This window comes from Eptatretus burgeri, chromosome 10, assembly GCF_056783735.1.
Source record: "Eptatretus burgeri isolate ZD-2024b chromosome 10, Ebu_testis_v1, whole genome shotgun sequence".
In the NCBI taxonomy this organism is placed as follows: Eukaryota; Metazoa; Chordata; class Myxini; order Myxiniformes; family Myxinidae; genus Eptatretus; species Eptatretus burgeri.
In genome coordinates, this window is record NC_140970.1 from 71,748,847 (window position 1) to 71,775,574 (window position 26,728).

Here is a 26,728-nt window from a genome sequence, read left to right on the forward strand (position 1 = left end):
AGGATAGCGAAGAAGTGTGCACCTTCGAGCGGTCTTGCCTCGGTTTCAAGCTCTGACCAGCTCTCTCTCCAATGAGTGCAGCCTGTGGCTGTTGGTTGCATCATTGGTTGGGACGTGGCTATGCCGCTGATTCAGTGTCCCCCTTACCAGTGCACTGGTGCTCATTTTGCCGACCTCAGAAGGATGACAGGCTGAGTCAACCTCCTGGTGCATTAATTCAGCGACCCAAAGGGGCTTGAACTCAGGACTTTAGGATCCAAAGCCACCACCCTAACCACTGAGCGAACACCAGGCTTCTGACCAGCTCTACAAGTTCCACCCTGGTGTTTCACATGCAGGGTGATTTGTCAATGTGTGTGCATCATACATTGCAAGAACATTAAATGGAGGACCCATGTGCCATCACCGGTCGAGGGCAAAGATCTAAAGGTGTGTTTTCACGAAGAGCGAGTTATCGTAGTCTCCAAGGGGGCACTGCATCAGAAGCACAGCAGCGTTCCCAGCAGGAAGGAGCTGCATATTGCTGTAATGATCATGTTTTAACAGTATTTCTACAAAACCAATAGGAGTAAAGAAAGGTTTATGGGGGTTTTTTTTTGCATGCTGATGCTCTGCCTGAAGGCAGGTTCAGGTGAGCTGCAGTTTCTTGGCAAGGGTTATACGAGGTGGTTTGCCATCGCCTTCCCAGCAATCGGACAAGAAGTTGTAATGCGTTCACGGTGCCGGCGATAGCTCGCCTACTCCACCAACTCGTGCTGGCAGACGGGACGCCCAGCTTAACGTCCATCATCCATCGTTGTTACATTGATGCGGCACACGCACTGATGAAGGACCAGAACGGTAGTTTATAGCTGGGTCGGGATTCGAACGCAGCCTAAAACGGCTTCGAAGCGAGTGTGCCGTCCCTCTCCGTCTCGACCGTCCTGCCAGCGCAAAGAAAGTAATCCGGGTGACAAGCACCAATGGGGAAAGCCACATCGAACTGAAGATGGCAGAGACAAACCTTCATGACAATCAGCACCGAAATAAAGAACGTCACGAGTCGAAATGTCCAGCAAGGTTGAACAGCAACAAACCTAAATGGAGCATCACCGTTCGGCGGAGGAGCACAGCGCCATCTCCAGACCGACGAGAGCTTCTGGAACGTCAAGACCTCCCCGGGTGAGCTCCAAGGAGCTCGTCACCAGGTGACACACACACACACACACACACACACACACACACACACACACACACACACACACACACACACACACACACACACACACACACACACACACACACACACACACACGTGAACACAAGCCGTGGTAATTGAGTGTGCGGACACGTGTACGTGCGTGACACTTTGACTTGTAAGTTCCCCAAACCTCGGTTTAAACACCAATCGTACACCGGTTGGACCGCGCAAGCAGCGACGGCTATCGTGAGGACGCTGCCAAGAGCCTTGCCTTAAGGGGACGACGTGGACTTGTCTAGGCCTCATTCATCAAGGCGCACACTACGTGGACTCGTCTAGGCCTCATTCATCAAGGCGCACACTACGTGGACTCGTCTAGGCCTCATTCATCAAAGCGCACACTACGTGGACTCGTCTAGGCCTCATTCATCAAGGCGCACACTACGTAGACCTCAACCGGTCCTGTCCGGACATGTACTCGTGTTCCGCACACGAATCGCAACTGCTGATTCTATCGTCCGGCGGCATAAAGGCAAAATGATCTCACCGCGTCTTCCCAATTCTGCCGGTTGTAAGTGTTCGAACTTAAGGACATCGCCATGTTGGAAGCCTTACCCGCTTCCTCTCCCCACACACGCGAGGAGGGCGGAACCGATTGTCGAACTGTCGAAGTGCGGGTCACGTGTCGAACGATCAGCCAATTGTAATCACGCCGTGTGACGTCACGGCGACGCTTCACCAATTGAAGCTTTTCGGCCGATTCAAGAATCAATGGGTGATGAAGATCTATACAGTTGGGAATGAGTTGATCACTGCGGAGGAGAGGAAGAGGAAGAGGAAGAGGGAGAGGAGGAGGAGGAGGAGGAGGAGGAAGAGGGAGAGGAGACAAGACAAGACAAGGAAGAGTTCAGCAAAGTTGAAATATACGATATATATATATATATATATATATATATATATATATATATATATATATATATATATATGTATATATATGTTTTTTGTTTTTTAACACAATGTAACTGGTATATATAATACATGGACGTTCAGAAAGTTTATACCTTCACATACAAAATAATATTATTTGCATTCATACACAATCTACTATTTATTAATTTTTTCAACATCGTCCATTGTAAGTTCAGTGAACGCATTTGTTCCATCCAGCGCTGCTGCAGGTTAGGTGTGTGGGACGCTGTCTTGTGGAAGGACCTTATCCTGCTTCTCAAGAAATCGCTCGACCGATGCGATCACATTGATCAGCAATCGGCAACAGGCCAACATTATCAGCATCATCATCATCACGATCAACAGAACATTTATCATCATCATCATCATCATATCTGCTTTCATCATGTCATCAGCAGCAGCATCAACATCATCATCATCAGCGGCAGCAGCAGATTCATCAGCATCATATCTGCATATCATGTCATCATCAGCATCATATCTGCATATCATGTCATCAGCAGCAGAATCATCAGCATCATATCTGCATATCATGTCACCAGCAGCAGCATCGACATCATCATATCTGCATATCATGTCATCATCAGCATCATATCTGCATATCATATCATCATCATCATCGTATCTGCATATGTCATCAGCAGCAGAATCATCATTAGATCTGCATATTATGTCATCAGCAGCAGAATCTTCATCATCATCATCATATCTGCATAACATCATGTCACCAGCAGCAGAATCATCATCATCATCAGATCTGCATATCATGTCATCAGCAGCAGAATCATCATCATCATCATCATCATATCTGCATATCATCATGTCACCAGCAGCAGAATCATCATCATCATCATCATCATATCTGCATAACATGTCATCAGTAGCAGAATCATCATCATCATCATCATCATCATATCTGCATAACGTCAGCAGCAGCAGAATCATCATCATCATGTCACCAGCAGCAGAATCATCAGATGTGCAAATCAGCATGTCATCATCATTGGCATCATCATCATCATCATCATATCTGCATATCATCATGTCATCAGCAGCAGAATCATTATTATCATCAGATCTGCAAATCAGCATGACATCATCATTGGCATCATCATCATCATCAGCATCATATCTGCATATCATCATGTCATCAGCATCTGCATCATCATCATCATCATCCACATCATCATAATCATCATCAGTAGCAGCAGCAGCAGCAACAGATTCATCATCATCACCATCATTGCATCATATCTGTACACCTGCTGTGCTGAAGGTTCACGGGATAATGTGGGATCCATCGCACCCTGAACTTCATGTTTATTGGTTCACGAAAAAATATTTTCACGAAAGAAAATAAGTGACCACTATATTCGTTATTGTTGTGTGTCTGTCTGTCTGTCTGTCTGTCTGTCTGTCTGTCTGTCTGTCCCGAGCATAGCTCCGTGGGTTTTGATCTGATCCTGATAAAATTTTGGTGGGAGGTTTATATCATGATCTAGTTGTGTTTTCCTGAAAATGGGCTTGGTGTGCCCATTAAAAAAAAAAAACATGTGTTTTTAGGGGGTAACCGATTTCAATTTGCATCTTCTCCTAGGGGGTTTGTCGAATCTGGCAGGGGTTTCGGTATTTGGTTAGCACAATGGCACCTGCATAGCCTCACGGAGCTCGATTTTTCATTTTCGTCCCAAGGTCAGGGTCACAAGCTCACAAACTTGGAAAATTTCGAATTTTGACATAAAAATCATACAACCACCCAAACTTTGAGAGCGAGGATGACAATATTTTTTATGCATAATCTTGAGGTCATTCCCCACCTAAAGTCTTGAAACCATTTTTCTCTATCTCGAACACCTTGCCCGTGGCGCCCCCTTCAACTTTGTTTTTACGCTGATTTCACCCAAGTATGGATAATCCGATGAGTGTGAAATGCCATATAGCCTATATGACGTTATATTGTTCCTGGAATGTTCCAGAGGAAGTTTTGCACCAAAGGTCATAATCCTTGACCTTTGACCTTTAAAGTTCAGAAAGGTCAAATTTTCAAAGTTGTGGGAATCGAACCGGGTTTTCGACCTTCTTCGACGAACTAACTCCAATAAGCTATAGCACGTATCCTGTTTCCTTATTTTAATGTCCACAACATTGTTTTGTGACCTTTCAAGGTTATGCAAAGGTCAAATTTTGAAAGTTGTTGAACGAAACCGGGTTTTCGACATTTTGCAGCGAATAACCCATCACTCGTACCACATCATGTTGATCATTTTTATAACTTGGTCAAAAATTATCACATTGTCTCATCCTCGACTTCTGAAACAATCTACATCGTCAAATACCACTCGTGAACCATCGTCGTCGTCAGACTTGTTTTTGTTTTAATCGTTCAGGTATATTCACCTTGATGCTCCACTTACCTTGTGCTGCCGTTTTAGACCATCATCTGTGCCGAGTTCACCACCATCAACCATTTCAATATGCGATGCACCCTTTTTGAATCGAATTGAATTGCCGGTCGATGTAAAATTTCCATGTTTCACTTGTACAATATAAAATAATTCAATCAAACGATATAAACCACACCGAAGGAAGCATGATGTCATGACCTAGTTGTCCGAGGTCAGCGATCATTAAAAGATTGTGCATATTTCAAAGAGTTAATTGGGATCGTTTTAAGCTTCTTGCTCGCCTCCCATCTCGTCTGGGATTGATCCTTGACGGGCTCAGCAGGCGAGCTGTCCTGATGCAGTGCAGCATCGTAGAGCACGCTGTCCTGGTGGCGACGTGAATCTGGCTGTCCTGTCTGCAGATAGATTCTAGACTTTAAATGTTTTATTGTGTCCCTCGAAAAGACAGGTCATTGTGTGCCATTTAACATGCGGGAGTGTAAGTAGGATATTTAAGTGAGTCGTAAACGAGTTCAAATGGAATGAGTAATACTGGTCACAATGGGGTTTAGTATTGTTATACGAAATATCGGCTCTTGGAAGAGTGAGAAGAGAAGAGAGAAGGTAAAATGGCAATGTATTTATAGTGGAGCCACAGGAGAGAACTAGAACGGGCACTCATAGAGCGCATACCTTCGCCACCACTACTTTTTTTGTTCTTGGTATGAGTGTGGGGAACTGGTTTCATATGAATGGTCTTATGACACAAACCACATATCTATAATGTCATGACCCCCCCCCCCCGACTTTCGGGGGCTACGGACTAAACAACAATCAACTCACGTCGTTTTGGCGAGTCTTCACTCGCAAGCTCGGTGAATACGTTTCAACATGAGAAGGTAATCTCGTTTGATACTGGTTTCATGCAAATCGAATAAGAATTGACTGAGTTATGCCGAAAACCGCATATTTTTCAAGGTCGTGACCCCCCCCCCCCGACATTTTACCCCAACCGGTGACGTGTTATGACGTCATTGTGTCACAAGATTGGGCATTAAATTCTGAACATTTTGGTGCTGGGTTCATGTAAAGCGGACAAGAATTGACCGCGTTATGACAAAAACCGCATATTTTTCAAGGTCATGACCCCCCTGACCTTTGACCCCTAACCAGTAACAAGAGTATGGGCGTCATTGTGTCATATTGCATATCACAAGATGAGGCGTTGCATTCTGAACATTTTGGCGTTAGTTGCATGCAAATTGAATAAAAATTGACTGTATTATCGTAAAAAGACGATTTTGACCTTTTCGTGACCTTGACCTTGACCTTTGACCCGAACGATCCCAAAATCTAATCGAATGCTTCCTGGCTAATAACCAATCATCCCACCAAATTTCATGCAATTCGGTTTAATACTTTTTGAGTTATACGAATCACAAGATAATTAATTAATTAATTAATTAATAAATAAATAAATAAATAAATAAATAAACAAACAAACAAACAAACAAACAAGGTAAATTAAAACTTCAATGTAAGTACACCATCAACAAGTTCACATTAGGATGTGTTCACACACCACTGTTGTGAGAACAGTGTACAATCACTGGAATGAATTTCAAGGTGCACGCGTGCTGTGACCAAGGTTTTAAAGAGGTAAACAACATCGGAAACAGAATCACAAACATCTTGAATTATGCGTTTCCTTGACATGTATATAGCAAGCTTCACTTCAGAGGACAAATAATTTGCTAACAGGCACTCGTATTTACGCTGGTGGAAGATGCTAAAACCGTAAGCAAAACCACAACAAGTAAAAGTTAGGCCGAGTCCCGGATAGCACGTGATAAGACTGTAAAAAGGGGTGCCAACCTTGAGCAATCAATAAAAATGTGAAAAATAGTTTCTGTGGCACCGCAGAAGGGACACAATTCTGTGTTATCGGGAGATATACGATGAGATAAAACATTGGATGGTAAAATGTAATGTGCCAGTCGCCACTGCAAATCTCCGGAGCGCTTGGCAGTGGGTGCCTTGTACATAACATGCCAGTTGATCGAAGTAGAATGAGTGGTCTGAAGCATTCTCCCCCAATGTGCTTGTGGTTCCGCAGGTCTATCGGGAACAAGGGTTTTAACACACAAAGCGTAAACAGAAGATTTTTCCATCAATTTAAAGGAGGTGAAACCTTGAAAATGAAGCAAAAGCTCTGGAAAGGGATGTAGGGATAAACAAAGGTTAGCTTCTACCTGTGGAATCCATTTCAGATTAGTTTGCTTGAAAAAGCGCAGAATCACAGAAAAGATTCTCCCAATAATTCGAATGGATCTCACTCCAGTGGCCACAGCGACGTCAGCAGCTGGCTTCCACTTATAAGGAGAAGGAGTTCGGAGATCTTTTACCTTCGTACATCCAGCATCAATAAACTTCTGCACAAGAATATAATTGCTGCAGACCCCTTCAAAAATGGGGTTTAAAAAGATAGGCTCATTTAAAAACATTTCCAGGGAGTAGTCATTGTTATTTCGGCGAACAGTGACTGCCTGCCATGCCTTCAGCATGCTTCTATAAAACAGGGGGACTGATGCTATATCAACTTTCTTGGTGTCAATAAGGAACAGTTGCTGATCGTAGCCGAGTTTCCCCGCCTGCCGAAGCAGGCAGTGAGCCAAGGCCTTCCACGAGACGTCCGTATACAGCAGTCTGCGAAGCGAAAGGAGGCGAAAAGCCATCACCTTGCTGGTAATAGCAATCAGCCCCTGTCTTCCTTCAGCAACAGGCAGGTTTAACACACCAGGTTGGAGCCAATGCTTTCCTCCCCAAAAGAAGTCAATAAGAATTGATTGTAATTTTTTAAGAAACAAATCTGGGGGCTGCAGTGCTATAAAAACGTGCCAAAGCATTGATGCTGCAAGGTTGTTTACAACAAGGGTTCGGCCCCGATAGGAGAGTTGACAAAGTAAGCCCTTCCACTTTCGTAAACGTCTCTCAGTTTTAATTATTAGAGATTCCCAGTTTTTTAAAATGAAGTTCTCAGTTCCAAGAAAGACGCCTAGGTAAAAAATTCCATCCCTTTCCCATTTAAGTTTCTCGGGAAGAGTCGGAGGAATGGCGCCATTTTGTGGACCAAGATGGAGAGCTCTGCTTTTTCCCCAGTTCACTTTTGTGGAACTTGCCAAACCAAATTCATGAATGCAACGGACCAAGGCTGAGACGTCCTCAATCGAGCGAACGATTGCACAAAGATCATCTGCATAAGCAATCACTTTAAACGGGTTCGCCATTGGTTGAGGAAGGAAACCAAGAAGATGTGCACGCAACCGAACGAGCAAAGGCTCAATCGCAAGAGAGTACAGGAGGCCAGAAAGGGCACCCTTGACGAATGCCTCTATTAACCGGGAAAGGGGGACATAAAATGTTGTTAACCTTTAAGAGACTAAAAGTGTTGTTATACAGTAACTGCACATGAGAGATAAAATTTTCCCCAAAACCAAACCCCCGTAAAACAGAGAAAAGATAAAAATGATCAATGGTATCAAAGGCCTTTTCTTGATCTAAGAACACCAACCCGACATTCCTTTGCTCAAGAGAACAGATGTCAATTATATCACGCACAATAAAGATACTGTCATGAATTGTCCTCTTCGGGACACAGTAAGACTGATCTGGGTGTACGATCTCCTCGATTATGGCTTTAAGGCGGTTGGCAAGGGCCTTGGAAAATATTTTGTAGTCTGCACAGATTAATGAGATGGGACGCCAGTTGTGTGGTTGCTGAAGGTCTCCTTTTTGGGGATAAGGGCGAGGACAGCCCTCCGGCAGCTTAATGGTAGTGAGCCTGATCGTCGACCGTCGATTATAACCTCAAGTAGTTCTGGTCCGAGGAGGTCCCAAAAGGTTTTATAAAATTCCGCAGGAATTCCATCCAGGCCGGAGGCCTTACCCGAGGGTAGAGTTTGAAGAGCAGCTTGGAGTTCCTCCAAAGTTACTTCCTTGTCCATTTGTAGAACTGCAGATTTTGACAAGGGAGGTAAGGAAGAAGTCAGCACTGTTACCATTTTGTTGTCGATTTTCGGAGCATGATAAAGTTCAGTAAAGTAGTGTCTGAGTGAGGCTCTGACATCTTTTTGATTGTGTGTTATCCTTCCTTCCTTTGTCCTTACTGAAGTTATCTGCTGACTTCTCTTTGTTTGATCTTCCAGTCCAAAAAAGAACTTAGAGGAGGTGTCCAGGTAGCACAAATTCTCCAGTTGGAGACGAATCAGCGCTCCTCTGGCTTGCTTTGCACAAAGTCCAGCAAGAAGAGCTTTTTTCTTCGCCAGCAAGAGGTTGGTTCTTTCATGATTTGAGGCCAAGAGGTTGGTCTGCAAATATAATATTTCTTTGGCAAGCAAGGATTGAAGGGCAGAGTCATATTTGGTGTGGTAGGCTCCATATTGTTGGCAAAAGGATCTTATTTGCACTTTGACGTTGTCCCACCATTTTCCAAGGCAGGGGAAGGAAGTTTTACGTTGGAGCAAGGCTCTCCAGAACACACCAAAGGCATCGACAAACAGTTGGTCATCCAAGAGGCTTGCGTTGAAGGTCCAGTAGGCAGCACCACGATTCCGAACTGGTTGGTGAATCCGAAGTGCGACCATGTGATGGTCTGAGAAGCCGCTCGGAATAATGTCCATATTGCTCACAACATTTAAAAAGGTACTGTTGATGTAGAAACGGTCCAATCTTGCAAGTGATAGGTGGCCTTTTGAACACCGACTCCACGTGTATTGGCGGAGAGAAAGATTGCGGATTCTCCACACATCAACCAGGGAAAACTTGGACAAGGCTCTCAACAAAGGCACTGCGCTTGCTGGGTGCGGCTCCTCTCCATTAAGATCAATGGCGGGGTCCATCGTGCAGTTAAAATCTCCACCCAAGAAGACAAGTCCATCAAAATCAATGTGTACAAGAGACGTTTCTAAGTGTGTGTAAAAGGCGAGTCTCTCTGTGCTATCGCTCGGTGCGTAGACATTCAGTACGGTGTGTTTAAAGCCATTGTGTGTGAAGGTGAGTGAAATCAAATACCCTTTGATAATCTCATTAAAAACAACACTGGGACTGAAAAAGGAAGGTTGTATATAAACAGCCACCCCAGCCCTTGGGTGTTCCAGACTACTAAAAAACCATTTTCCCCTCATTATCCTTTGCCATTCACTTGCACAAGAGGAGCTGCATCTTGTTTCTTGCAAAAGCAAAACATCAATGTGATTGGTCTCAACAAACTGTTTAACTTCTGCTTTACGGATGGAGGAGCGTCCCCCATTAATATTTAAACTCGCTATAGAGAAGGCCATAGGCTAACATAGAGTTAGGGTGTGTCAAAAACTTAGTCTCTCTGTGTCTGCAGCTCATTCTTTGCTTTGAGGATGCATTTCCGGAGTCGATACACTTGTGATTCCGTCACACCAAGCTGTCCGGCTTTGAGGAGCAAAAGCTTCGCAGCAGATTATAAAGCCGGATAAGTCAGGGAAAAAGTTTTTAATTTTAACATGTTTCTTGCGAAAGGTGTCATGAAGAAACTTTATGATATCGGCAGGTGGAACACTGGTAACACTCTCCGAATCTTGGGAAACTGGATCATTCCATGCTTCAGCACTGCCACAAGAAGCAAGTGATGAGTCCCCGTCCGAATCATAATCCGAGTACTGATTGGTGTCCATTACATTATCGTTATGCTCCAAAGATGGAGCTGATGGTTTAATAAAGGAAGCCTCACATTCCGCTTCCAAAGGGGAGAAGGAGTCGGAGGAGTCGGGGAAGGAAGAGTGGAGGGAGGAGGAGTGGGGGAGGAGGAGTGGGGGAGGTGGAGGGGGAGGTGGAGTTGTGGGAAGAGGAAGAAGATTAGAAGTGGGAGGGGAGGAGGAGGAGGAGTGGGAGGGTGAAGAAAACGGGGAGGAAGGAAGAATACTAATGGAAGGAACGTTATATTCCGCTTGAGATGAACCTGGTGTTTCACTAGTTGAAGCTTTACACCCTGATTCAACCAGGTTTGGAGTTATTGGTGACTTAGAAACGGTACACATTTCACTGTTGGTCTTTTCAGGGAGGGGGGTTACAGTGGATTCGGTGTTAATATCCAAGGTGCCTGTGACTATGGGAGTGGTCACGTGTGCTCCCTGCTGCACAAAACCAATCTCCTCCTCATGTTCACCAACCCCACCGACAAAAAAGTCATCATCCTCTGGAGCAATTACATCAAATCGATTTTTCGTTTTCAAAAGAGCATCTATTGTTGCTTCCAAACACGAGTCATTATTCTCGGCAGCCGACGCCATCTTTTTTGCACAGCTCGCCGTCACATCTTGACTATTGTTATCATTTAAATGCTTCAATTTATGTTTCCTTTTTGAAGGAACAACGGTGAAGCTTTCGTCATCTGTCAGGGGGGGGGATTTACCTCCACTCTCGGCGGCCCAGGCAGATTGTTCGAGTTTGAAGCGTCACCAACGTTCCCAACTCTAGATATACCACTATTCGTCTCAATGGGTTCGACCACACTAGATATGCCACTTAATATATTCTTGGGGCAATCACTTTTTAAATGTCCCGATTCACCACAGATAAAACAAGTTGTGGTCTCCGTTGCGATATAAATCTGGTAATTGCGGTTTTTATTTTTTAAAGTCATAACTGCATTGAGCGATTGAGCGTTGTTTTTTAGAATGATATAGCAATGACGTCGGAACGACATGATGTGGCGAACCGAAGCGTCAGAGCGCAGACGAAGTGGAATCATGGAGATTCGTGACACAACTGTGCCAAAAACGCTTAATGCAGCAACAATCTCCTCACTCGAGAAGAAGGGCGGGATGTTAGACAGTGTTAATTTTACCGCCATCGTATTGAGATAACTAACGTTAACGAAGACGTCTGGCGGTACGGATAGACCGGTTTCGACCGCCTGAGCCACGTGTCGCTCCTCCGACAAGAAAACCACGACACGTTGGCTCATTTTCGAAGCGGCGAGAACATTCTCGATTCCTACGAGCTCTCCCAGAGCCATCACCACGTTCTCAACACTAACTCCATCAGGTGGAGTAATTGTCACTCCATTTTTCCGAGTGAGTGACTCGTACACACTATTGTGCAAACGTCCGTTTGCCATAGCTTAAAGCAAAAGAAGAGAAGTTTAAGTTTAACAAAGGAAAACCGTCACAAGCAACCAGCAAGTGGGGTCAAATGAAGTATAAGGGAAAGGAAGAGTATAAGGAAGAAGCGAAACCACCGATAAACGGCAGGCCTATGAAAACAAGGCAGATGAAAAAGTAGGCCCAGAAACCCGAAGGTTTCAAGGAAAACCCACAAAGCACCGACCGTGCGCGCTCTCCTTCTCTCTCTCTCGTCTCAGCAGGAAGGGAAACAGGGAAAAAAACTCCACAAACACGTACGGGGACACAGAGGGAAACGAAATAGGGACAGGAACAACACTAACACAGCACAGTACTCACAGCTGCACACACAGAGCCGCCATGACGCCACACCCATGCACGACTTACCAACGACCAGCAGGGAGAGTGAGTGAGTGAGTGAGTGAGTGAGTGAGTGGGTGAGTGAGTGAGTGAGTGTGTGAGTGAGTGGTGAGTGAGTGAGTGGTGAGTGAGTGAGTGAGTGAGTGGTGAGTGAGTGAGTGAGTGAGTGGGAGAGAGAGAGAGAGAGAGAGAGAGAGAGAGAGAGAGAGAGAGAGAGAGAGAGAGAGAGAGAGAGAGAGAGAGAGAGAGAGAGAGAGAGAGACAGAGAGACAGAGAGAGAGAGAGAGAGAGAGAGAGAGAGAGAGAGAGAGAGAGAGAGAGAGAGAGAGAGAGAGAGAGAGAGAGAGAGAGAGAGAGAGAGAGAGAGAGAGAGAGAGAGAGAGAGAGAGAGAGAGAGAGAGAGAGACTGACTGACTGACTGACTGACTGACTGACTGACTTTTATTACAAAAAAAAAAGTATAAAAGGTAAAAATTCAATACAACAAAGCAAAGGATTATATACAAGAGTGGAAAAAAGAAGAGAAGAAACCAATTCAATTTTTAAGTAATCGATAAAGCATTGATAACAATTTATACACAAGGAACACCCCCAAAAAATACATTAGAGAGAGGAGAAGATGATAAGAAGAGAGAAAGCAACACAGGCTCCACACGTACCGCCAGAGACTGAGCAACAGCCCCTTGCGTTTGCACGTGCGTGCCAAGCGAGAGAAAGAGAAAGAGAAAGAGAAAGAGAATGAGAGGATTAGGGGAGTGGGGAGGAAATAGAGTAACATACATTACCTAGTATTTACCATTGTTGAATGAGACCGGATTGCATTTTGATCGGTTTGTTGCTTGGGCGAAAACTTTATTATTGCCAAGTATGTCTATAGCGTCTGTCTGTCTGTCTGTTTGTTTGTTTGTCACACAATTTTGGTAACAGTTTTCAAGCAATCGTTTTGAAAGTGTGTGTGTGTGTGTGTGCGTGTGTGTGTGTGTGTGTGTGTGTGTGTGTGTGTGTGTGTGTGTGTGTGTGTGTGTGTGTGTGTGTGTGTGTGTGTGTGTGTGTGTGTGTGTGTGTGTGTGTGTAGGTAACCGGCCAAGCACAGCAACGCTTAATTTTGGTGAAGATCCGAATTCAGAGACCGGATCTGAGAATTTTAAAAGTGATTCTTCACCAATGAGAGATGGACCAGAAACGATATAATAGCACAATATCTCAAAAAGTTATCGATGGATTCATACGAAACCTGGTGGACAGGTTGTGAGTGCCACCAGGAAGAATTGATTCAATTTTGGTGACGATCCGAATGTAGACCTGGAGACGAGAATTATTTAATGTTTAATTGATTCTTCACCATTGAGAGATTTGGCCAAAATCGATATATTGCATGATATCTCAAAAAGTTGAGGATGGATTCAAATGAAACTTTGTGGACATGTTGGGTGTGTGACAAGGACTAATTGTTTCGATTTTGGTGAAGATCCGGATTCGGATTCAAGAATTTTTCAGGTGATTCTTCACCATTGAGAGACTGGGCCAAAAAACTATGTACAGCATGTTATCTCTAAAAGTTGTGGATGACTTGTGACAAAACGAGGTTGAAGAGTTGGTTCGGTGACAAGAACAAGTCCATTCGATTTTGATGAAGCTTGGATTAACTCGATTCGAAAGAACAAGAAGTCGATTCGAAAGTCGATTCTGATTAAGATTCAGATCAGACCTATCAGTGGGATACAAAATTTAAACTGTTCAGCCTGGCAGACAGATGCGCTCCACCGAGTGTCGTTCTGTTTCGCCAAGTGTCACTGGGAGTGATCTTTACCCCGTGGGGTCTTCCACCCAGCGCCGCTCGCCTTCTCTCTTTTCTTGTGTACAGTTCATTTGAACGTCTATTTTCCATTATCCGTGAGCAGAATTCGATGAAAATTGACAGGCATATCCTAGACACATATGTGCAGGCATTAACTGAGCCCAAAGTGCGATTGCGGCCCTTTGGGCCGGAGAACGGCCCATTTTGGCCCATTTTCTTAAAATTGCTATTTCTCGGTTATTCGTGAAAAAAACCGGACCAAATTTGACAGGTATATTCGTGAGGTCACTCTGCAGCCATTAACTGAGGCCAAAGTGAGATTATGGCCCTTTGGGCCGACACACGGCCCTCTCAGCCCAATTTTTTTTTAAATTGCTTTTTCTCAGTGATTAGTGGACGGAACTGAACCAAACTTGACAGGTATATTCTGGAGACCATCCCCCAGGCATTAACTGAGCCTAAAGTGCGATTCCTGCCCTTTAGGCCCATTTTCTTAAAATTGTTGTTAAAAAATTTTTTTTAATGCGCTTGGCGATGCCCAATGCAAAAATAAGTCGCAAATGATGATATGAAACTAACCTCACTCTTGTGAGGGGTTGTGGTTTCTTTTTCTGATGGGATGAAAATCTTACAGAATTTCAAAACTATCCGTCGTCCGTGCTATCGCTCACCTGAGAGTTGTACGAATGAACTTCCACGGGGTATGTTCGCAATTCGAACTTGTTCATTCATTACTTGGCAAAAAAAAAAAATTCTTTTGAAAAGTATGTTGATCGCCTCCGTTTGTTTGTGTCTTTGTGCATTTGTTTGTGTGTTCGTGTGTTTGTTTGTTTGTCTGTCCGCTCGTCTCCAGTCCAAACCGCGAAACCGATCGTTCTGAAATTTTTAGAGATTAATGTCACCGACCCTGCGACGGTTCCGTATTCAAGTTTCGTTACATTCGGTCGACCAAAAAGGTCGACATCGGCCAATAGGCCAATTTGAGCCAAGTTTTCAAAAATCCTCAATTTTCATCTGATTGACTTGAAATTTGAAGAGGATTTGCATATCAGGTCAGTTAATTCAACCACTGATTATTTTTGAGGTTATCATAGACCAAAAAGGTCAACATAGGCCAAATTTCTAAAATCTTCAATTTTAATCCAATTAATTTGAAATTTGAAGAGCGTTTGCATATCAGGTCACTGAATTCAACCACCTACTAATTTTGAGGTAAACATAGGCCAAATGGTCAAACTGGGTCAATAGACCAATTTGGGCCAAAATATTCTCAACTCCTCATATCCATTTTCAACCAATTGCCTTGAAATTTGAAGAGCATTTTCATGTCAAATTTCTGAATTGAAAAACCTATTCATTTTGAGGTAAACATAGGCTAAAAGGTCAAAATAGGCCAAAAGGCCAATATGTGCCAAATTTTCTAAAATCCTCAATTTTCATCTGATTGACTTGAAATTTGAAGAGCATTTTCATGTCAGGTCGCTGACTTCAATGACCAATTAATTTTAAAGTCAAAAGGTCAACACAGGCCTAATTTCTAAAATTGATAGACAAGGCCAAAAACTAAATATATCACTATATCTCAAAAAGTTGTGGACGAGTTATGACAAAACAAGGTGGATGAGTTGAATAGGTGACAAGAACAATCGGATTGGATTTTGGTTTGGATCCAGCCCATCAGTGGGATACAAACCGTGAACTGCTCCATCTGGCAGAAGTATGTGCACAACTGAGTGCCATTCTACTTTGTGCTGTTTTGCCAAGTTGTAACTCTATGAGTGATTTTTCATTTGTTTGTTTGTCTGTTTGTTTTTTTTTGCCAAGTACGTTGGGCTGTAGTGTTTGTCTGTCTGTCTGTTTCTTTGTTGTGCGATTTTTGGCCACAGTTTTCAAGCAATCGTTCTGAAAAAATGTTTGTGTGCCGGTGACCGGCCAAGGACAGCAACGCTTACTTTTTTGGTGAATATCCAAATCCGGATCCGGACCTGAGAATTTTCAAAGTGATTCTTCACCGTTGAGAGATAGGGCCAAAAACGATATAATAGCACGATATCTTAAAAGGTTATGGATAGATTCTGCAGAAACTTTGTGGACAGGTTGGGAGTGCCACGAGGAAGAATTGATTCGATTTTGGTGAAGATCCGAATCCGGATCTAGATACGATAATTATTTAATTTTTAGTGATTTTTCATCATTGCGAGATTGGGCTAAAAACCATATCGCATGATATCTTAAAAAGTTGTGGACGGATTCGGATTGAATTTTATTTTTTTGGAAAAAATTGTCGAGGCTCGTTGGAGAGCTGCTAACACACAGAACATACAACAATGGGAGCAGGAGACAAGAGGGGTGGGAGAGGGGAGGAAAAACACAGTGTGGAACAGAGACATGAGGCGATCTGTGGAAGGGAGAGGGATGGGGTGGGGTACACAGGGTAAACAAGATGGACACGACAGGGACGTTCAGGTCCTTACACGACAGGGACTTTCAGGAAGGAAAGCAGGGAATTTGGAGCAGGTGGGTTTGGGGTGGATTAGCGGGGGTAAAAAAGATGGTGCTTTTCGATGGAGGAAGATAAGAGATGGTGGTGAACAGCTGTTTTGAAGACCTGGAGGGAAGAGTGGGATTGAAGAGAGTGTGGGAGTTTGTTCCAAAGGTGGGGAAAAAGGAATAAAAGAGTGAAGGTCAGCAGTGATTCTTGATTTTGGTAGTTTTACGAGAAGGGGGTTGCTGGTGGACCTTGAGCGCCTTGCAGAAATATGGGGGGTGGACATATCTCAGACAGAGCGGGGGGGGGGGTGAAGCCGGAGAGGAGATGGCAGAAGACAGAAAGACCACCAACCTGCCCAAAGACTCAGCCTTATCAAGGGAGATACCAATGATCCTAAATGTCTTGGTTTGCACAGCGTGGAGCTGAGAAAGGTGAGAGGTGGGAGCACCAGTTCAAAGGGGAGAGCAGTCCTCCATCAGGCTGTGGACGAAAGCTTTGTACGTGGTCAGGATCTCAGGTGTGCCAAGGAAGGACTTTGCACGACGGAGGATGCCCGGTCGGTAACTGGCTTTGGAGGCCAGCTTGGAAATGTGGCTTTCCCAGGAAAGATCATGGCAGATAGTGAAACCCAGAAGCTTGAACGAAAGGACTTCTTCAAGAGGGTTGGCGAGAAAGTAGATAGGGGGATTTCCAGATGGTCCTTTCGGAGAGCCATAGTGAGAGTGTGAGATTTGTCAGGATTAAAAGAAATGCTCCACGTGTTGGACCAGTTTGTGATTTTATCCAGATCTGCGGAGAGTGAAGACTTGGTGGACCGGTTGAGTTTGTGACAAGGACTAATTGATTCGATTTTGGTTCAGGTCCGGAATCAGATCCGACCTATCAGTGGGATACAATATGTAAACCATTCAACCTGGCGGAGGTATGTACCCTACCGAGTGCTGTTCCATTTCGCCAAGTTGTGACTGAGTGATTTTTCATTTGTTTGTTTGTTCGCCAGGTGTCCGATCAAAGCAGGATGTCTTGGTACCCGGTCATCACTGCCAGCAGTTATAAAGTGGCAATTCTAATTATGTGTCTTATTAATTATGTAACACACCAGTACACAAATGCCATACAAAATACAAAACACAAAACTACATAAACATCACACAAAACAAGTCCTGTTGAGGGTCTGCAATCTCTGGTTGCTATTTTTCTTGTTTCATACTGATTCTAATGTACCACACTCTCTTTACAGAGCGGTCAGTGCTGCCGAAGTAGTGTCTTGGCAAGCATTATACCAGGTTGTTTGCCATTGACTTCCCAGCGTCCGTGCTCTACCCCTTTTAAATTGACTTAAATTGAATTGGCTTGTCCTTGTCACTTGACTGGAACCAACTCATCCACCTTGTTTTGTCTTCACTCATCCACAACCTTTTCAAATATCATGCGAAATGTTGAAGAATCACTTTAAATTTTGAAAGATTCTCGTATCCGGATGCGGATCTGGATCTTCACCGAAATCGAAGCAATTCTTCCTTGTCACACACTCAACCTGTCCATCAAGTTTCATTCTTCATCCGAATCTGTCGATAATATTTTTGAGATATTGTGCTCGATATCATTTTTGGTCGTATCTCTCAATGGTGAAGAATCATTGAACAATTATAGTGTCCGGATCCAGAGCTTCACCAAAATATAATCAATTAGTCCTTATCACACACTCAACCTGTCCACCAAATTTTGCCCGAATCCGTCCACAACTTTATGAGATCTCCTGCTCACAGACAGACAAACAGGCACACAGACAGGAGTGGAAATATAACCTCCACCCACCTTTGTTGGTGGAGGTAACAAGAAAAGTTCACAGCTCACTGAAACGGAGGGGGATACTTCAAGACCTGGCAGGACCCTATTCCACCTTCTGAAACCCCGCATATGCAGATAACAACCAACAACAAACACACACACACACACACACACACACACACACACACACACACACACACACACACACACACGTCACATCCTCCTGAAAAAGATGAACTGGAACAATTTTGGAAAGGAATGTATGAAGATTGAAAAGAGCACAAGAAGGAGGCTGAACGGATCTGAAACTTGGAAGAGAAGAATCAACATCTCAAGAAAATGCCCCGAGTAATAATTTAAGTAGAATAACACAAGACAACAACTTGTAAAGATGGCAAACTTCAAAAACCCTGGCCCAGATGTGATCCTGAACTTCTGGCTGAAGCAATTCGATGCTCTCCACGTTCACTACGCTCGAGCATTCAATTAACTTATCCCAGAGGAGCAGGAAATAGATCAGTGGCTCACAGAAGGTAATACCTTCCTCATCCAAAAATCTGAAGAAACCCAACTACCTCACAAATACCGGCCAATAACCTGTCTACCAACAACATACAAACGTTTAGCAGCAATCATCACAGAAATGATGTTTCACGACCCAACACAACAAGGAGACGTGGAGGCAGAACACAAGGAATGCAAGAGAGGATGTTATGGAACAATAGAGCACCCACCGCAAAACAAGGGCATACTCGAAAACTGAAAACTGCAATAAAAGAGAACCAAATTGTCCACAGCCTGGATAGACTATAAAAAAAGTTTTTGATCGTGTCCCACATTTATGGATGATAAAGTGCGTGCAAATCTACAAGATAAATCCCCAAATAATCAATCTGATTGAGAAAGCTATGGATCAAGGAACACCACTCGAATCCTGCAGCATTCAGAAGGAAAGATCAAAATACCAGGAGTGAAGATACGACACAGGATCTTTCAAGGAGACAGCCTTTCCCCCCTCCTGTTTTGCCTGACTGGATCCACTAAGTAACCTCATCAATGAGCAAGGACGTGGATACACCCTAACAACCAATAAAACAATGTCCAAAGAAACAACAAAGGTGAAACATCTCCTTTACATGGATAATTTAAAACTCTTTGTACCGAATGACGAAAAATTGGCAGAACAACTGAAATTTGTGAAACGGTACTCTGACAACATCCAAATGGAATTTGGCTTCGATAAGTGTGCCAAGTGTACATTCGTACAAGGTAGATCAACAAAAACGGACAACATAAAAATCGACCTTGACACAACAATACAGGAGATAGACCACGAATCATCTTACAAATACCTTGGAGTACAAGAGGGCCTCCAAATATGTCATAGAAAATGCGCAAAACAATTGCCAAAGAATACCTGCATCGAAAGAGGCTGATCCTGAAAACATACCTCTCCCCAAGGAACAAAATCAAAGCCATAAACCAAATAGCAGTACCAGTATTCCAATACAGCTGCGGAATAGTAAACTGGCCACAAGTTGACATAAGAAAACCAGATATCAAAACACGGAAACTCCTCACTATCCACAAAATGTTCTACAAACATAGCGGCAATACCCCTGGGCACTCACCTGGTAGCAGCTGGATAAGATAATGAGAGAACCACAGGTAGGCATGAATAACCCACAAAATTTGTAAGAGAAGAAAGTAAGTACCCATTGTTTTTTTTTAATGTCATGAACAAACTTTGGTACATCACGAGTGATAAAGGTTGTGCTCAAGATTCATCGAAATTGTATGTGTTGTTTTGGAGAAGATAGCAAATACATATTTTGGGGGGCAACCCCCATGTAGAATAATTTAAGTAGAATAACAAGGATCACTTGATCTGATCCCTTAGACCCCAATTTTTTTAATGTCGTGAACAAACTTTAGTACATCACGGGTGATGAAGGTAGTCGTCAAGTTTCATCAGAATTGTGTGTGTGGTTTCGGAGACCAAAGCAAATACATATTTTGTGAGGAGCAACTGCCCCCCTCCCATAAACCCACTTAGAGCCCAATTTTTTCATTGGTGTGAACAATTTTTTCATTGGTGGTACATTGCGGATGATGAAGGTTGTAGTCAAGTTTCATCGGAATTGTGTGTGTAGTTTCTGCGAAGAAAGCAAATACCTCTTGGGGATAGTCCCCCTTAGACCCTGAGTTTTTAATGCCATGAACAATCTTTGGTACATCATGGGTGATGAAGGTTATAGTTAAGTTTCATCGGAATTGTGTTTGTAGTTTCTGAGGAGAAAGCAAACACCTATTTTGGGGGAAAACCCCCTTACACCCATTTAAACCACGATTTTATATTGTCATGAATAAACTTTGGTATATCACGGATAATGAAGGTTGTGGTGACGTTTCATTGGAATTGTGTGTGTAGTTTCTGCAAAGAAAGCAAATACCTTTTGGGGATAACCCCCCTAGTCCCCCTTAGACCCTGAGTTTTTAATGCCATGAACAATCTTTGGTACATCATGGGTGATGAAGGTTGTAGTCAAGTTTCATCAAAATAGTGTGTACTTTCGGATAAGAAAGCAAATACATATTTTGAGGGGCACCCCACTTCCACTTCCAGAGAGCCTGATGTTTCGAATGTAATGAACAAACTTTGATGCATCATGAGTGATGAAGGGTGTGGTCAAGTTTCATCATAAATGTGTGTAGTTTATGTGGAGAAAGCAATTACCTATTTTGGGGGGCAACCCCTCTGTAGACCCCTTTAGAGCACGATTTTTTTAATGGTGTGAACAATCTTTGGTACATCATTGGTGATGAAGGTTGTGGTGAAGTTTCATCGAAATTGTCGGTGTAGTTTTGGATAAAAAAGCAAATACATATTTTGGGGGACAACCCCCCGCCACACCACCTTAGACCCCGATTTTTATATTGGCATGAATAAACTTTGGTATATCATGGATGATGAAGCTTGTGGTGAAGTTTCATTGAAATTGTGTGTGTAGTTTTTGAGAAGAAAACAAATACCTATTTTGGAGGGCAACCCCCATATACCCACTTCGGGCCCGATTTTTTTTTATGGCATGAACAAACTTTAATGTATACATTGTGGTCAAATTTCATTGAAATCCTATGTGTAGTTTCAGAGAAGAAGTTGAAAGTATTGTGGACAGATGGACGGACGGATGGACGACCCACCACCCTATAAGCTCCCCGGAACTACATTCCAGGTGAGCTAAAATGAGTTGGATAGATTGGGGATAGACAAAAAAAGGATAACTGGAATGGCTAAGAAGAGGTCAGGTCAATCGGGACAGAGATTGATCATTATAAATGCCCAAGACCAGGGACACTACACAAATGGCTTTAATAATGACAAGACTGAGTCATTCAGACAAGTGTAGGTTCTGCAACATAGAAACAGAAAGCACGAGCCACCTCAAATCGAGAGGTAAAAACACTCATGTCAGAACAGCACTCATGTCAGTTCACACAAAGGCACAACCAGTGATGTCGAGTAATCTATTGGCACATCTGCAGAAATTCAACATCCCAGTTCTACAACTCATGGAAACATGAACTAAAAGCAATCACTGAAAACAACTATATAACACTCATGTACGACCTGATGATCCCATGCAGTGTGAACATAGAAAACAAAGCACTTCAACTAGATGGAGTACTCAGACGCTCAAAGGAAAACAAGGCATTGTTAATTGAGGTTTCAGTTCCCAGTGATTTGGTCTAAAGAATGCAGAAACCAAGAGAATTACCAAATATCAAGACCTCAAGAATGAAGTGAAAAGATCCTGGAAGCTGAAGAGCGCCAAAATTGTACCATTGATAATTGGAGCAACGGGAATGATAAAGAAGAACCTCACAAAGATGCTACAAACCATCCCTGGGAACATTACCACAAACAAACTACAGTTGGAGGCTGTGCAGGTGGTCAGTGACGATCCTAGAAAGAGCCCTCGGAACAAAACTCTGAGAGCAACACAACTTTACAACTCCGGCCATGAATCACAATCCTTCACCGAAACGAAGGTGGATACTTCAAGTCCTGAGACGGCTCTGTTCCACCTTCTGAAACCAGAATTATGGAGATAACAACCAATCACACACACAAACACACACACACACACCTGCAGAAAAAAATTGAATGTAGTGTAAATGTTGATTATCATACCGTACATTGTTTCTTCAAATCATGAGACGGATGACACTGATCAAGGTGAGGAGAACGTGAATATGAAGAAAAAGGTGAATATCGGCCATTGCTGTCTGTGGACGTGGTGGCTCGGTTGCAATACGGGGAAAGTTTGGCATCAGCTTAAATAACAATGTCAAGAAAAAATCTGCTTATATGTTCATGACCACATTTAAATGGCTGTGGTGAGCCGTGTTGAAATAAGCAAGCGATTGCATTAGCTGAGTCACGTTCCTCAAGCTATTATCCTCGTTCCTCATCCTCATGTGCAACTGTAATGCAGTATGTAAATGGTTGCCCTTCGTAGCCGGAGACGGCTGTTTGCACGTGACATGTGAACATTTGTTTAAAGTGAGAACATGGTTTTGTTTATATTACAGGACCTGCTGCCCACACAACAACCACCATCTGAGATTAGAAAGACATTGTGTGGAGCACATACTCTGTAGAGTATTCTGTGGAGTATCTCCGCCAGGCTGAACATTTTACGTTTTCCATCCCACTGTAAGGCCGGATGGACCTGAACTAAAATTTAATCGCCTTGTTCTTGTCACCTCACCAACTCATCCACCAACTTTTGTCCTAATCCGTCCACAGCTTTGTGAGATGTCATGCTATACTGTGTATCGTTTTTGTCTCTATCCCTCAATTGTGAAAAATAACTCTTAAAATTCAAGTATCCGGATCTGAAGCTTCACTAAAATCGAATAAATTTGTCCTTGTAACTCATCCAATGTGTCCAACAAGTTTTGTTTGAATCCGTGCACAGCTTTTTGAGATATTGTGCTATCTATCGTTTTTGGCCCTATCCCTCAATTGTGAAAAATAAATTTAAAAATCCTCGTATCCGGATCTGGATCTTCACCAAAATCAAAAAAATGTTGTCCTTGTCACAAACCCAACCTGTCCAACAACTTTTGTTCTAATCTGTCCACAGCTTTTTGAGATATCATGCTTATACTGTAAATCGGTTTTGGCCCCTATCCCTCAATTGTGAAAAATAACTCTCAAAATTCCGGTATCCAGATCCGAATCTTCACCAAAATCGAAACAAATCGTCCTTGTCACAAACCCAACCTGTCCACCAAGTGTCGTCCGAATCCGTCCACAACTTTTTGAGATATCCTGCACTCAGTCAAACAGACAGACAAAGAAGGGTGAACACATAAGCTCCATCCATCCACCTTTGGTGGCACAGGTAATACCAGCAGTGTAACCTGGTGCCAAGGACTACCCGGGAAAACCAGACCACTTGCTACTCACGCTTTGGGAAAGGAATTTCTAAGTTGTTTCATGATGCTGGCAATACCTCGCTTACTCTTCATGAAAGACACCGTGGGATATTTAACGTCCACCAATATATAAGTGTTGGCAGACGGATCCTCCGACTTAACATCCTTTCTGTTAGATGTGCTCTTTTATACAACGTTGGCAAACAGTTTGTTTGGTATTGAGTTTGAGCATCAAGAGCCACTATATTTCCACCTTCTAGCTGCAACAACAATTCTGCGTCATGGAATTTTGTTGCACATTCCGGACTTCAAAACCAACATCAAATGTACATTTTACCTGATGAAGGCCAGCGGGACCAGCACCACTGTAGATATCAAGGTACCCCACTTTCTGTTTATCTTCACCAGGAGTCCATATTGTTTTCATGCTGCTCTGGCATCACACAATTTCGCTTCAATTCCAGATGCTCTGTCGAGTTACCGTAAGTCTACATCTACAGGCATTGCAAAGTTCATGGAATTGGATAAGATATTCTCGAACGGATTTGTATCCAGCTCTAATGTGTTTTATTTTAGAGTTGGCAGGGCATTGTAATGACGAGTCAGTTACAGTCTGACAAAACATGTATAGTGTTGTTCCAACCCACAGCATGCCTACTATGTCCGCAGGAGCTTGGTTCTGCCGTGTCTCCAAGCTTGTATTGTTTTGACATACTTACAGGTAAGCTGCTATTACAACTAATTGTGTGCTCTCCACAGTGCTTGTGCTGTTCCGTCACCACTCCAATTTGTAGAGCTTGGTGGTCTCTCGCATGCAGAAAAGCAGGTAGATGCAGAAACAAACACAGTCATGAATTTCTATGATGGACCTTGCACAACATTGGGATTATTCAATACACATTATTTGTACAAAAAATAGAGAACACATACTCTCAGGTCTCAGATTATGTGCCTCGATTACTCTTTGTGTTACAGTATAAACATTGAAAAAACATGTTTTACATGAAAGGCAAGTCAAAGAAAGCCGGAGTGATTTTCTTTACTGACGTACGGCAAAGACGCTACAACTAGTTATCGAGTTCTGCACAGTCATGGTCGACTTCTGGTGACATTGATGATCAGATTTCTCCAAACGTCCTGATCCTGCACTGCTTCCCCACGCTTTGGCAGAGACAGCTTGGTTGCAGCGTTTACCCCATCCATCCAGCACTTACAAGATCTGCCCTTTCCTTTTCTTCCCTAAACTGTACCCAGCATGATTGACTTCTCCAGACTTTCGTTTTCTGCACCAATGATGTCTCTAAAGTATGACGGTTTCTATTTTTTAGCGTCATTGGGTGTTTATAATGTACACGGTGGTCTAATTTGTTCAAGTACTGATTTGTTTGGTCTTCTTGCAGTCCATTGAATTTTTAACTTATCTGGAATTTAATTCCAGATCAGGTATTGCCATTGCACACCGTCTGTCCATCTGTCTGCCCGTCTCCTTTTTTCACTTCTCCGGCCAAACCGTTAGGCCAATGTGGATGAAATTTGGCAGCAACGTTCCTCTCCGAGCTGGTAACAGGAATTGCAAAGCTCCGGTCACATGACTTTTCGTATGTCAAAATGGCCGACTTTGTAAATTTCTGCAAAAATCCTCTTCTCCAATCGGAATGCTACCAAATTTGGGTTTCAACATTAGGCCAGGGTTGGGATGTTAAATTGCGGAGGACATGCCGATCACATGACCGGAAGTGTGTCAAAATGGCTGACAGTCAATTTTGGGGAAAATCGCATAAATTCCTTCCAAAATCTTCTTCTCCAGACACACCAGTCAGAATTCTATCAAATTTGGGTTACACCATTAAGCCAGGGCCCAGATAAGCTACAGGTCCAGTCGTCCTATTTTTGCCATTCGTCTCCAACATCACATTTCAAAAATGTCAATCTTCTTCCTTTCTTTCTTTTTCATTGTTCATGACTCACATCCATACAATACAACTGGAAATGCCACAGCATTCACCATCCCCCTACTGGTACATCTTTTTCTTTCCAGATCTTCGTCAATCTTGACATTGCCTTTCTCCCCAACATTAACCATCGATTAATTTTCCCTCTACATTGTCCACTCACTTCAATTCTGGAACCCAGGAAGATGAAACTTAACACTACCTCCACGTGATCGTCTCCCAATCTGAACTTCTCGATCTTCCTAGTTGACAAGATTTTCGCCATTTTTAGGTTAAAATAAAGACCAGCTTTTTCAATTTCCTTCTTCACTGTCTGCAGCAGTTTCATCAGGTCATCGTTACTTTCTGTCAACAGAGTGGTATCATCATACCTTGGGTTGTTGATACATTTTCCTCCAATCCTGACTTCAGCCTCTATGTCATTATAGTTTGATTTATTGTATCCATTGGCTTTTCTCCTGTTATTTTCCAGTTCTACTCTCAATGACCCCAACCCTTGAACGACACACTCCTGTGATCTCGATTATCTTTCAAAAAAAGATCTCTTGTTTTTCTCACTCTGTTGTCACTTTCTATCTCTATGGGTGCCTCTGAAATATTTGTCTTTGTCTTTCATAGCTTGTCGTTCAAAGTCAGCATCTCACTACTCAATGCCCCCTCTTGATGTACAGAACCTTTGGTTTTCATCTCTCTTCTTCTGTCTGCAATATTTATTGCCTCTTCTGACAGCCATTGAGCCTTTTTCTTTCTGCTGGCATTTGGGATGTTGTTTTTAGCCTCTTCTTTTACAATGTCTTCTTCAACCTCTTTCCACATTATGACACACTCAAAATGACGGATAAATGCTCAATGAGGCCTTTTGCGCATGTGCTGTGTTCATGTGTGTGTTTACACTTTTTCATTTCAGCTCGCTGGATACTTTTAACCTGCCATTACCAGTGCGAAATCTGTGATTCAAATTGTCTTTTAAGCATAATTTTCAGCATTGGATAAAAGAGTGGCAATTTCAAAGTGGTTAACCATAATTGTTCTGGTCCTGAATGGAAGTTGGACTCAAGAGAATAAAGGAACACGAGAAATATCCGTGGATGAAAGGAATCGAGTTCGTATCATTTCCTGTTCATACTGCAATGGTTTTCGGAGACCCTGGGGAGGCACATACCACACATAATGAATCCCTTGTGGAGCTATCTCCATAGTA

The 26,728-nt window shown here is 43.0% G+C and overlaps 1 protein-coding gene and 1 long non-coding RNA gene across 8 annotated transcripts in view; one reads left to right on the plus strand and one right to left on the minus strand.

Annotated features, from left to right (window-relative positions):
* The window catches only part of RBM22 (RNA binding motif protein 22), a 50,756-nt gene extending 48,884 nt beyond the window's left edge, over positions 1-1,872 (minus strand). The window contains exon 1 of one of the 5 annotated variants that reach the window (XM_085898921.1): positions 1,796-1,872. Coding sequence is in view for 2 of the 5 variants with exons in the window: in XM_085898924.1 (XP_085755050.1) it covers positions 1,728-1,781 (54 nt within the window). In the remaining 3 variants the exon portion in view is untranslated. Of the gene's footprint in view, positions 1-1,451; positions 1,694-1,727 lie in introns of those variants that run through there. The other 4 variants (XM_085898924.1, XM_085898919.1, XM_085898920.1 and 1 more) reach the window with 4 other exon arrangements.
* LOC147018849 (uncharacterized) lies at positions 874-26,616 on the plus strand. Of its 3 annotated transcripts, XR_015062552.1 has the most exons (4): positions 874-1,187; positions 21,274-21,363; positions 24,335-24,401; positions 24,551-26,616. It is a non-coding gene; the product is annotated as an uncharacterized LOC147018849 (long non-coding RNA). The 3 variants fall into 3 exon arrangements; XR_015062553.1 differs by lacking the exon at positions 21,274-21,363; XR_015062554.1 differs by lacking the exons at positions 874-1,187; positions 21,274-21,363 and adding an exon at positions 23,929-24,057.
* The last annotated feature ends 112 nt before the right edge of the window (positions 26,617-26,728 follow it).